General features: G+C 42.8%; 1 protein-coding gene and 1 non-coding gene across 2 annotated transcripts in view; one reads left to right on the top strand and one right to left on the bottom strand.

Annotated features, from left to right (window-relative positions):
- The first annotated feature begins 179 nt into the window (after positions 1–179).
- On the top strand, positions 180–252 carry trnar-acg (transfer RNA arginine (anticodon ACG)). The gene has a single exon. It is a non-coding gene; the product is annotated as a tRNA-Arg (tRNA).
- Positions 253–1776: 1524 nt separating this feature from the next.
- The window catches only part of LOC115181690 (LIM domain-containing protein 1), a 32244-nt gene continuing 19902 nt past the window's right edge, over positions 1777–14118 (bottom strand). The window contains exons 3-8 of the mRNA XM_029743526.1: positions 11561–11628; positions 10819–10881; positions 9950–10080; positions 8330–8381; positions 3416–3484; positions 1777–2443 (exon numbers count right to left, since the gene is read on the bottom strand). Of these exons, the coding sequence (XP_029599386.1) occupies positions 2300–2443; positions 3416–3484; positions 8330–8381; positions 9950–10080; positions 10819–10881; positions 11561–11628 (527 nt within the window). The 3' untranslated portion in view covers positions 1777–2299. The remainder of the gene's footprint in view (positions 2444–3415; positions 3485–8329; positions 8382–9949; positions 10081–10818; positions 10882–11560; positions 11629–14118) is intronic.

Genomic DNA, 14118 nt, shown 5'->3' with positions numbered 1-14118 from the left:
AGCGTCGTAGTAAATTTGCAAACTATGATAAAGTATAGGCATAGGCAATTTATTATGTATCACACACAAATACATTATTTGATCAGAGTTACAATTTAATAATCGTACTATTATTCTACAGATCCTCATATCAGATCATGAAAACTTTATAAGCCAACAGTCCCCGTACCACTTTCAGCGGGCTAGTGGCGCAATGGATAACGCGTCTGACTACGGATCAGAAGATTCTAGGTTCGACTCCTGGCTAGCTCGGTTATTTTTTTCTCTCCGGATCTTCTCTGATATTTTTTCTCCGAAGTTGAACCTATATGTTGTTTGTTGTCACGATGAAGGAAGACATTATTCTTTGTTTCGATGGTATCATGACTTGTTTGATTGAACCGCGAGTTTGTTGAAAAAACATCGCTGTCTGGTCTAACGTTACTGCACATATTAAAGTTGATCAAACTTTTGTATTCTATATGTTTGTGTGTCCTAATAGCCTCAAAGGGACAATCAGCAGTTGATATATCCATACATTAATGCTCTGTACAAATTGATTCTTGAAGAATATAATTTATATTCTTCAAGAATCAATGGGAATCAATCAATTTATATAACTGTCGTACCCCATCAGAACCAAAAATATAAGCTTATTTTACTCAATGTTTTTAAAAACAAAGTAAACGTTAATAAACACTGTGTAGCCTCAAAACATGGATAAAAACACATTTTGCATCCATAGCTATGTCTATGAATATGAGAGGGATTGCATTTCTCCAGCCAAATCCCTCAGTTTTTTACTGAAACAGTGGTGGGGGGGGCGCTTAGTTGTCGTTGCAACTGCTGATTGGCCCTTTAAGGCTACATTTATTCGGATTATCCTAAATACCTGTGTAAAGATATACCTACCACAGGTGTGCAAAAGCTTTTGTTGTATACAGGCTACTTGTTCATGAAGAAGAGAGACAATTTGACAATCTATTACAATGCATTTCTTTTTGTTAAATATTTGATATGGACATCTCTCAAATCATTTTTTAAAATACAGAAAACTACTGGAATACTTCACATATGTCATATACTTTGAACAAATGATTAATGACCATGGGATTTTTTTTAAACAAGGATAAATATAATAAATCATGAAATATGATAGACTAAGCCTACTGAAACTTAATCATTTAGAGTCACTTTTTTATCACTGCAAACCAAAATGGGATGTCAGGGTTTGTTCATAGATATTGAATTCGGGGGTTTATTGGAATAGAATAAACCTAGTTATCTATTTACTTAGGTGGTAATTGTGTGCAGGGATTTTGGAAACATTGTTGACCCAGACATAACATAACTGCCATATTTGGGTTAATAATCTAATAGAAAGTATATTCTAGGAGTTGTGTGTGACAGAGGACAGTAGGAATATTAGCCCAGTATCAGTGTTGTGAACAGAACATCCAGGGTTCATTTAACAATAGAAATGTAATACTAATACAACATTATTCCCACTGACATGGAATAATAAAGGACCATGTACAGTTTGTGTATTAAATTGCTAATTTAGACTTTCTAGACACTGCCTGCATATTAGCTAAAATGAGTAATGAAAGTATTTCTAGTAAAAAATGTAATGGAAACACACCTTCATAACCCACACACAGAGACATACAACAAAACTGGGCAATTGCTCTATTAAGCTATGCAAATTATTTCTACTGTATCAGTATCTACAAATACATTGATTAAAACTGAGCAACTGAAATTGGTGGCACACAAAGGGGAAAATGAAGATCAAGATATTTACACAAGCACATGAAATGCATATTTATTTACACACAATGCACCTAATTGAGACTATAAATTGGATTGTTATAATTCCATGCTTAATTGTTTTGGTATCAGTCATTAAAATACAACTGTGCTTTGGCATTGGTTTTTAAATATATATATATTTAAAATAAAAAGTGTGTTATTTCCAGAGTATTAACATTCGTGTCAGATGAAAGTTTAACACTTTACAACTAATAAACAATGTCTTCAATAGAGAAATAGATTTTTCCATAAAAAATAATAACAGGTCTATCTGATTTACAAGCACACTCCCACACATGCACACACGCAATCAATCAATCAATCAACCAATCAACCAATCACACAATTAACCCTAACAGAGACCTCACTTACATCAGAGATGTACAGTAAAGGCACACATTATCATTCAAACCATTATAGACAGCTTTTTTTGGCAGATTGGTTGTGGTTGGTTATTGGCAGTTAGTTCAGAGGGCCACCTGGTGGCACCATGCACTAGATCCTAAAACTAGAACTGGTGCTGGTAGGAGGCAGCGGTGGGCGAGGCGCAGCCCGGCTCGATGTGCTTCAGGTGGCAGGCGTGGCAGAGGAGGTGGCCGTTCAGCGGGTAGCAGCGGTGCACCTCCTCGTCGTTCAGCTCCATCTGACAGTCCTACAAACCAACACAGAGAGATGAGGAAGACAAGAGGGAAAAGCCTATAAAATAAATCTAATAACACTTGAACATTACCCCAAAAGGTGATTGTGATTCCATCTACATCTATCTGATTCTATGGGATCTGAACTGCAAAATATGCATTCAAAACGCTGGTTTAAAATACACATTTGTCTATATTCCAGAGGTATAGCTATCTATGCCAGCAAGGTGAATTGTCGGCCATTCTCTCCTCCAATGTAAACATCTTTGAGAAGAACAAAACCTTGTCAAAGGCGAAAGAACTTGAAGGGATTCTTGAAATCCCCTTGAATTGCCCAGCAGGCTTGACAGACTAAACACTGTATGAGAAGGGCAGTGGGTGTCCTCTTGTCCTCTTTCCACTCCTATTAATTGTTTAACTGGCTTCCACAGTGGAGCTATTCAGAGAGAGAGATCCTCAAAAGCTCTCGTCTCCACTCGGCTTACTGCTGTTTGTTTTCAAGTGTTCTCCGAACTCCATAAGTCAATCAAATGCTGTTGAGGCGGGAGTCAGGAGAAGAGGCACTTGAGGAGAATCATCAGACAGTGTTGACGAGCGAAGCAAATGTGCTTGAGCTCCTCTTTCTAGCTCGCAATTACTACCAAGACTGTAATTAAGCACTGGAACCACCTTGTCTATGATCTGTGCGCAGTAAATAGCCTTCCAGAATCTCTCTAATGTTTATTTTAAAAGACTAAATGATGACTGAAATATGGAGTTCTTGATATGATGAGAAGGCTGACATATGGTATAGGATCTACCCCCTGGTATTTAAGCACATTCATGTGGAGAAATAATGAGGCATTTTATAGTGGATATACATACTAAGACGCCAGCTTTAACATTTAGTCTTGTCACCAACAACACAGAACATCCAGTCTCTACAAGGATATAGGGAAAACAACAAGGAAATAGGAAAGGGAATTTGTATCTTAATGTTTACCCACTTCACAGTGATAGCACTCTACGTGGTAGTCTTTATCCATGGATACCACTCGGATGGTTTCATCAGAGCCCTGTGGAGACAAACAGACAGCCTTTTCAGTGTCCACTGAACCAGAGTAGCTATCAGTATAGGCTGGACCGGTTAATTTAAAACAGTTAAACATGGCGTGCATGGCCCGGACAACTCTCCATTTTTCCCTGCGGCCAATGTCAGGTGTGGGAGAAATATGTGACAGGTGGCTCTGTTCAGTGAACTTTTAAAATTAGATATAAAAAATGTAGACATTTAGCAGCCTCTCTTATCCAGAGCGATTTACAGTTAGTGCATCTTAAGATAGTTGAGACCATAGAGATCCTATTCAATGATTCTATGGGTGAGACAACCACTTATCACAGTCATAGTATGTATATTATCCATCATTAGTTATCAGCAAAGTTGTTTTGTTTGTTGGTTTATGGACAAAACCATAAGTAGATGTTGGCAGATCAGTGCATTCAATTCAGAGCACTTTTCATCTTCTGCAGGTGCAGGTGACAGTGGGAAATGCATCCGCCAATCAGAGTCCTGTAACCAAAGAGATCCTATTCAAATGGGATTCTATAGGTCGTTATCAATAAAACGTTTGATTTGCCTGCTGGGGGGCAAGGAGACGCCCAGCTCCACTAAAACCATTGACAACTACATGCTGTTTTTAAGGGGTTGTTAAATGTTATAACTATTTGGTTTTAATACATCACCTTGAAGAGCATAGTCAGAACTACAGTTCAGATTACTCCACATTTAGCTCTATCATCAGAGTTATACAGCAAGTAACTGCATGCTTGTCATGATCAGTAAACGTCAATTGATCATGTATTTTCAGATTCGTGAGGGTAGCCGATCCATTTGGCATGTAGCTAGCTGTTGAAAAGGGTTAATGTTAGCTAACTTCACTAGGTAGGTCTACGTTGGTTGGAGAAAAAAGTACATAAGGTCTACTTACCACTATGTTTAGCCAAGTGTACAAAGTTTGTACCTGTGGCTTGCAAAGTAAGTCATTATCAGCTAACAATAGGCTTACATCGGCAAATGCGCCCTTCTGCTGTTTGACAAGCAGAGCCCACAAAGGATGGGAAATTAACCGAAACCTCTCATTCTTGTAAGGTATAATTCACTTATATTTTAGATCACTCAAATATCCAATTAATTGTGTCCAATATTGAGAGATATCGTGGGGCTACCCCCATGCCTTATTGTGACGTTTTATTGATAACAACCTATATGTAATTCTATGCCTCTAATAGCATGTATTATGATGTCACAACACCAAAATGATGGAATCCATCAGTGACATAATCATAACAATGACAGAAGTCAACACTCAAATGATAGATTGACCACCACTAACTTGAGATCTCCACCTTCAGAGAGGACTGTTGAGATCCTTAGATAGCCAACAGTACATTTGTTTTTACATGCTGAGCATCAATTGATAAAAATATCCCTTTGCGTTATAGGCCTCTGTCCATTTCTTTTTCATTTAGCCTGATTCTTTTTCAGCTATAGTTAGCCGTGATTGCTAACAGGTACAGTAAGCTAATTACTGCTGTAATTATCAACCAGCAGGCAAGCTAATTAGGCTTTGTCCTGACATCCATGTGTCCTTTTATTTCCAACCTTTACAAACTACAACACTTGAAATAGGCCTACAAATATGTCTTTGACACCTGGCTGTTTTCTCAGGTGAAGGTTCACAGTAATGTCCAGAATTCTAGTGTTGGCCAAAGGACACGTTTCTACACAACATATGGCTAACCAACAGTCAGCTTCTGACAGACAGTCTGGGTTCAGCCTGCTACAGCTTCAAAGGGCAGGTACTACAGCTGGAATGTTCCATATATATCAGACTTTCACCAATTATTACTGTCATCACACAAGCTATTCATCATGGACATGTGGTTATATACCATTGTTATGTGATAATAAAGTAAGGCTTGTCAGAACTGACATTATGATAGAATTAACTATTCAGCTAACTGACTTCTTATATTCTATATCAGCCAGACACACTCAGCAGGAGGGTACATGGAAGATCTTCAGTTATCTATCAACTCATTTAAAACCAGTTATACACATTAAATACAAGCTATTCTAAACTCTCCCCCTTGTACTGCACTGTGGTCCCCTTCTACAAATCACCTGCTAGTATGCATGAATTTATCTGGCCTTTTTCATGACAACGTACATCCACGTCCAACACAAACTGCACCCCTGCTCTGAATTCTACCCTTATAGCCTCAGTGAGGGGCAACATTCCTGTCGAGTCAACTCTAATTTAGGATTTTTTTTTAAGAGGGAGGGATAACGTTTAGGGTAACAGTCATGCACTGAGTGAGGCGTAGGCTGCAGTGCCTGCATCTGAACCACACACCAAAATAGGCAAACAACACCCCTCCCAAAACCACCCCACGTAGGCCTACACACAGAGGTCTCCAATAGAAGCCCAGCCCCGAATCTACACCTCAGTGGATGGTGTCCTAGTAGGGCCTCTGGTTCAAATAGTGCTCTTTCAGATACTTTGATAGTTTGACTGAGCCTGAATGGAGTGCCAGTGTAACAGTGTAGGTTCCGTCCCTCTCTTCGCCCCAACCCGGGCTCGAACCAGGGACCCTTGCACACATCAACAACTGACACCCCACGAAGCATCGTTACCCATCGTGCCACAAAAGCCACGGCCCTTGCAACACAAGGGGAAACCTTACTTCAAGTCTCAGAGCGAGTGACGTCACTGATTGAAATGCTATTAGCGCGCACCACCGCTAACTAACTAGCCATTTCACATCGGTTACACTCACCCCCCCTTTGACCTCCTCCTTTTCCGCAGCAACCAATGATCCGGGTCACGGCACCAATGTAGGTTCCGTCCCTCTCTTCGCCCCAACCCGGGCTCGAACCAGGGACCCTTGCACACATCAACAACTGACACCCCACGAAGCATCGTTACCCATCGTGCCACAAAAGCCACGGCCCTTGCAACACAAGGGGAAACCTTACTTCAAGTCTCAGAGCGAGTGACGTCACTGATTGAAATGCTATTAGCGCGCACCACCGCTAACTAACTAGCCATTTCACATCGGTTACACTAGATTGTCTGGGTTTTCTTTTTTGGGCCTTTTCCATTGGTTCCATTGTGCCAGCTCAATCAAGCACTAAATAAATAAATAAAATGTTTGGGGGGGGATGTCTGCTGACCTGCGTGTAACTATGACAGCCATTACAACAAGAGATGTTCCCAGGTCTGTTATCAGGTTGGTTTATTGTTTCAGCCCAGACCTTAGACTGAGTAAATAGCTGTGAAAACGGATGTCTTCCTGAATCCTGACTGCAGCTTGCTTGGCTCAGGAGAGAGTGAGACTTCAGAGACGAGTTCCAAATGTTTAATGAGGGAAAGCTGATCATCATGCCTGAGATCCCTTTCAAGTCCCTCTACATCCAAACAGTTGCTTAAAGGGATACCTGCTCATATGCAACATATTAAAACACAGCACACCCCTTCCTCCTCCTCCTTCTCTTGCACTAGAGTCTGACCTAGGATAGTAGCATACTTGATGTTTGCTACTGCCTCAGTAGGATTCTTGATCGTTTCCTACTGCCTCAGTAGGATTCTTGATCGTTTCCTACTGCCTCAATAGGATTCTTGATCGTTTGCTTCTGCCTCAGTAGGATACTTGATCGTTTGCTTCTGCCTCAGTAGGATTCTTGATCGTTTCCTACTGCCTCAGTAGGATTCCTGATCGTTTCCTACTGCCTCAGTAGGATTCTTGATGTTTGCTACTGCCTCAGTAGGATTCTTGATCGTTTTCTACTGCCTCAGTAGGAATCTTGATGTTTGCTACTGCCTCAGTAGGAATCTTGATGTTTGCTACTGCCTCAGTAGGATTCTTGATCGTTTCCTACAGCCTCAGTAGGATTCTTGATCGTTTTCTACTGCCTCAGTAGGATTCTTGATCGTTTTCTACTGCCTCAGTAGGAATCTTGATGTTTGCTACTGCCTCAGTAGGAATCTTGATGTTTGCTACTGCCTCAGTAGGATTCTTGATCGTTTTCTACTGCCTCAGTAGGATTCTTGATCGTTTTCTACTGCCTCAGTAGGAATCTTGATGTTTGCTACTGTCTCAGTAGGATTCTTGATCGTTTCTACTGCCTCAGTAGGAATCTTGATGTTTGCTACTGCCTCAGTAGGAATCTTGATGTTTGCTACTGCCTCAGTAGGATTCTTGATCGTTTCCTACTGCCTCAGTAGGATTCTTGATCGTTTTCTACTGCCTCAGTAGGATTCTTGATCGTTTTCTACTGCCTCAGTAGGAATCTTGATGTTTGCTACTGCCTCAGTAGGAATCTTGATGTTTGCTACTGCCTCAGTAGGATTCTTGATCGTTTCCTACTGCCTCAGTATGATTCTTGATCGTTTTCTACTGCCTCAGTAGGAATCTTGATGTTTGCTACTGCCTCAGTAGGACACTTGATCGTTTGATATGCCAGAGGAACTCTCTCCTCACATCTGGTTCCTGTCTCAGGTTCAACACTGGGGTTGGTTATCAATTTTACCCTGAGGGATTCAGGTCAGGGGTTGCAATGTGACTGTCTATATCGACATGGGATGGGAGTGGAAGTGTTTGCATCGTAAACCATAATATATGCCTGAACATTTTGATTATCATTCATCATTACTACGGACAGGAGTTCTTCCTGTTGAAATCACTTTGCAGACAGGAACCCTTCCAGGCCCTGTTCATTGTACTATTAGTCAACCGATCAATTTGGTATTTTTATCATACATGACATGCAGATGATCAGAAAAACACCTATTTTATGGTTGTATACATGTAAGTCCTTAGGCTATTACTTGAAGATGTTGTGTTCAAAGAGAACGTACCTCTGAAGGCAGAATGGGCTGGTTACATGCTGCACATTTGGGGGCCAAGACCCTGAGAAAACGAGAGAACAACGAAGATAAATCAATTGATAGAAATAATAACAGTTTCAGACTGAAAATATGTCTGGTTTATACTGATTCCCTACAGAAAGACCACCAGGCTTGACATAGATACAGCACTTATATCTGTTACTTTTTTTTCAGGTTAATACTTCTAACACTTCCTCTCTTTCACCAGTCCCCCCTTTGCCCATTCTCTCCTCCTTTGCCCATTCTCTCCTCCTTTGCCCATTCTCTCCTCCTTTGCCCATTCTCTCCTTCTTTCCTACTCTCTCCCCTTCAGTGTGTGTGTGCATGAGAGCGTTGAGACTGCTAAGGAGAGGTGGTGAGTCTCCAGGTCTGCAGATGTGCTGGCTCAGCCTCACACGTGATTCAACCAATCCAGAAAAATACATTCATTCTTTCCCCACACACACAGACACACACACCGTGTGCAGCTGGCTGGCACCTGAATGTCTGAGTCTGTAAAACAAAGGACCTCTCAGTGTAGTGGGCATGACTAGGTCTGATTGAGAAACCACACACATTTCTTGTCCTAGATATATGCGTAATAGGGAGACAACACAAAACTACATAAAGAGAGACCTAAGACAACAACATAGCAAGGAAGCAACACATGACAACACAGCATGGTAGCAACACAACATAACAACAACATGGTAGCAACACAATATGGTAGCAGAATAAAACATGGTACAAACATTGTTGGGCACAGACAACAGCACAAAGGGCAAGAAGGTAGAGACAACAATACACCACGCAAAGCAGCCACAACTGTCAGTAAGAGTGTCCATGATTGAGTCTTTGAATGAAGAGATAAAACTGTCCAGTTTGAGTGTTTGTTGCAGCTCGTTCCAGTCGCTAGCTGCAGCGACCTGAAAAGACGAGCGACCTGGGATGTGTGTGCTTTGGGGACCTTTAACAGAATGTGACTGGCAGAACGGGTGTTTTTATGTGGAGGATGAGGGCAGCAGTAGATATCTCAGATGGGGGGAGTGAGGCCTAAGAGGGTTTGAGCATTGATTGATGTCATACCTTGTCCATAGACTGCCTATAGGTTAAGGAAATCAATGTGTCATTTTGTAATTTGGGGGAACTATCCCTTTAATCAAAGCAACAGTATGCTAGTGAATGAATGCTAGTGACGATGAATCATGAATAAGCGGGAAAATACATCTGGTGGCTTCAGTACAGTGAGCTCTGATTGCTCTAACATAAGGCCCATGGCTCTTACTTTCCCCATGTCAGTATAGTGGGCTGTTGCCCTGGTCTGGCCGGCTGCTGTGGATTCCATTGTGGCCAGATTCCTGATTCAGTGTGTTTGTTGTGCTTGGCTGAGGTGACCCCATGCTGCTACTCCCTTTGCTCTTCCACAGGACACTCATCCCTTCCTACCTAACATCTCCTCTCTCCCCCTTCCTCTCCACGTGATCCTGCTATGTCCAAATGGAACTGCCGCTGACTTCTGTTATAGCAACATGACTTCAGGCCTTATTGTTAGCGCCAGTTAAACTAATATGTTTATGTTTTGCAGTGTTCATAACAGTTGTACCCATGTACCTGTGGTAGTCTTTGACACAGTAAATCTTGTTCTCTGTGTCCACAGTGAAGGGCACTCCGTCCAGACTGTCGTTACAGATGACACAACGGAAACAGCCAGGGTGGTAGGACTTCCCAAGGGCCTGCAGGATCTATAGAGGTGGAGGGGGGAGAGATAGAAAGAGAGAGGGGAGAGAGAGAGATAGAGAAGGGGAGAGAGGAAGAGAGAGAGAGAGAGGGTGGATGGAGAGAGACAGAAAGAGAGAGGGGAGAGAGAGAGAGAGCGAGAGAAGGGGAGTGAAAGAGAGAGAGAGAGAATTTCAATGCTTTATCATATCTAACAAGTAGTGGATCGCTGATCACTCATCCACGGAGCATAGAGTTGACTGTCTTACAGTGAGTTAGTAGCTGAGGGAAGCAGTGTGTTGGAGAGAGAGACAGTGATAATAGGGAAACAGAGCTGTCCCCCCCTGCTACAGCTCTGTATGGTTAACATATGTAAAGCTATGTCATGGTAAATCCTTCATGTGTTACTACACCTGCTGATGACTACTGGACTTGGGTTTTACATTCTCTCTTTGTGTCCTGGTTTTACCCTAGTGTGTGTGTGTGTGTGTGTGTGTGTGTGTGTGTGTGTGTGTGTGTGTGTGTGTGTGTGTGTGTGTGTGTGTGTGTGTGTGTGCTCAAACCACCACTTCCTCCTAAGCTTTCTCCAGATGTGCCCACAGGAAGTTCTCTGCGGGAGGAATGACTCCATGTTTCTGCTGCTCCACACACTGATGTAGGGCACACACACACACACACACACACACACACACACACACACACACACACACACACACACTCACACTCACACACTCACACACTCACACACTCACACTCACACTCACCATATCCATGATCAGATGTCCACATGCGTTACACTTGTCTGCAGACTGCTGGAATCCAGAATACTGGAACAGGCAGAGAAGCGGGGAGGACAGTGAGGTAACGACTACTACATCCTCTCATAGGAAACTGCTGGCATCTAAGACTGACTCCTAGTCTCTTCTCATATGAGCCCAGTCCACCTCATATGATACTTGGGGGAATTCTCCCACATCAACTTAATGTTTAATTAGGGATAAATACAACCATGTCCAGAAACAGTCCTCTAATACCAGGTGAGATAAGTTAGACTCATTAGCAGCACAGAGACAGTAGGACAACTGATTTAATCGACTAGTAACAGACAAACTGTAATGTAATGGAGCGTGTTGTTGTGACAGGGCAGCTGAGGTAAACATGGGTCCTCCTGCTTGTCCTTCTTTATACAAGGTGTCACTGTGCAATGCCCAGGGGCGTATGCCTCTAAAACATGGATAAGTACAAGCTCCAGTTACCCAACCCCCCTCCCTAATGCCCCTACAGGAGTAAACTGATCCAGAATCCCTTAGAAACTTGAACCTGGGCCACGAGGTGAAGAAATCAAATTTAAACTATAATCTGGAGTCCAGAGGTCACGGTCACATATAGTCACGGTAGCACACAGCGGAAGACACATATCTGCTGTCAGAAATATAGATAATACTCTATTCACATACTGCTAAACTATGCAGGGTTCTAGAAACAGTCTCCAGACGGACTACTTACCAGAAAGTCCTCTTCACAGAACACCTTCCCACCGACGTAGTAAAATGCTTTTCCCCGAAGCCTTCTGCCTGGGACAAAGAACAGAGAGATGGGCTTTTAGAATATAAACTTAACTGAAACAACACTGAACAGTTTGGGCTGGGTCCAACCATGAGATCAAACTGTCTGACCATGATTAGACCAAACATTACTTTTACCAAATTGCAGCAGATCACACGGGATGCATCTGGGAGTATTCGGAGAGATGTGTGAACTCCATATGAAATCCTAGCCTGGTCTCAGATCTATTTAACAGCACAAACTGATCTGGGACCAGGCTAATGAGCCCTATACATCTCCCCCAAGTCACACCAGAAGAATGCCCAGAAGCGCTGTGGTAACTTATTTCAGTTCAAAGGCTACAGAACGTCAGACAGAATCCATTAAGTCTTGCTAATTCCCAGACACCAACTCAAATAAACACTGAGTCTAATACTGTAGCAGCCTCTTGATTTAATCTGCTTCAGAGAGAGACTGGCCTGGTTGGGCAGCTTTCTGCTGCACTGGGAACTACTGGGAACACACATGGGACCTCGCTGAGACAATCACTAGCACATGAGGAGAAAATGGTGTGATTGAATACAATGACTAAACAGAGCGTAACTGATTAAAACAGAGTTCTCTAATGGTTTGCTTCACGTGGCAAAGAGAGAGAGACAGAGAGTGAGAGAGAGAGAGAGAGACAGAGAGAGAGACAGAGAGAGAGAGAGAGAGAGAGAGAGAGACAGAGAGAGAGACAGAGACAGAGAGAGAGAGAGAGACAGAGAGAGAGACAGAGACAGAGAGAGAGAGAGAGAGAGAGAGAGAGAGAGAGAGAGAGACAGAGAGTGAGAGAGAGAGAGACAGAGAGAGAGAGAGACAGAGAGAGAGAGAGAGACAGAGAGAGAGACAGAGACAGAGAGAGAGAGAGAGACCCAGGCCTCAGGCCCAGAGGCAGCGCTAGCTCTTCTTCTTTCCCTCTTCTTTCCTGCTTTCTGTCTGTTCTCTCCGAGATCACTCCACACACCGAGAGCACATCCTGTCTGTCTGAATCCCCCTCTCCTCCTCTCCTTCATAATATACCCTCTTCTCTTCTCCCCTCCCTCCATTCCTACAGCCCATCCCACAGGAAGGGGAAACATTCCACACATTTTCAGGGAGGAGGTGAAGGAGGGATGGGGAGAGAGGGAGGGAGGAGGGAGAGAGAGAGGAAGGGGTTAACACTAGTGAATGGGAGTCTTCTTCATCTCCTGGCTGCCACAGAGCTATTAGCTACACACGCTAGACTAATCAAAAATGGCGGAAGGCGAGCAGAGCGATAGTGCTAAAAGAATCACTAACCGATTAGGAACTAATATGTTTTATTCAGAGGTCTCATTGTCAGAGATGGCTGGCTGAGGGAATGGGGGTCTTAACACAACAGGCCTGGGATGGAGAGAAGAGCAGAGCACCGATTGTAATGATACCAGTGGTGACCTGATCATGGCATTGAGGGGGCAGCAGAGTTCAGACAAACAGCTAGGGCACACTGTAGCAAAACCTTTTGCAATGGAAAACGGACATGTGTGTTCTTATTGGACAGTCAGGTAGTTTTGGCCAATAAGAACACTGAAGTTCAGGAAGTACCTCCCCGTTTCCCCTGAGTTTCAAAAGATTTTCTCCCCTACTGAACATGACCCTAGTGACCCCTAAGACTTTCCACTGATTCCTCCTCTCTGGTACTTTAACTCTAAATCCGCGATAAACCCAGAACCCACATTATCCTAAAAACATCTAATGCCATATGGGACCCTCTCAGGGGTAACAATAATAGACACTAAATCCCAGCAGAGCTCCTAAAAGCCCACAGCAGCCATCTGAAGGGTTTGCTCCTCTTAAGGACATGGATAGAGCCAAACAATGAGACATCCTGTACTGTACTTCTATCAAGGCTTTGAACCTACGCATGCAGTAGCATTATGAAACTGGCCAAGCTTCCTGGCAGAACTCAGCACTAACGGTCTTATCATGTACAACATTTCATTGAATTACATTGAACTGATTTGAATGGAATGTAACATTCCTTTGTAATAAGTGCCATATGACATGCCTATCCTCGTACGTCAGCGGGATAAACTGACAATATCAAGGTCAGAAAGGCAATCGTTACAACAACAAAAAGACAACCATCTCTGCATCAGGAAAAGGTGCAAAATAGTCCCTTGAATAATCATAATTTAATAACCCTATTTTCCCCTTCATTTCCCTCAGGAAGAAAGAAAAGAGTGATGGGTGGAATGGGGGATGAACACTTCTTCACATTCCTGTCTTTTTGGAGAGAGAGAGAGAGAGAGAGAGAGAGAGAGAGAGAGAGAGAGAGAGAGAGAGAGAGAGAGAGAGAGAGAGAAAGAAGGCAGGGAGCCTTGTGAGACGATAAGATGAATGAATGTCCGAAGAAGACTGTGCTGACAGTAATGAAAGAGTTACAGAAGAATGATGACTATGTCCCCCTAATATAAATAATAAATGCCTCAGAGACAGAAAACACACACAGGCCTGGG

This window comes from Salmo trutta, chromosome 3 (assembly GCF_901001165.1).
Source record: "Salmo trutta chromosome 3, fSalTru1.1, whole genome shotgun sequence".
NCBI classification, from domain to species: Eukaryota; Metazoa; Chordata; class Actinopteri; order Salmoniformes; family Salmonidae; genus Salmo; species Salmo trutta.
This window is presented reverse-complemented; position numbering and strand designations above follow the sequence as displayed.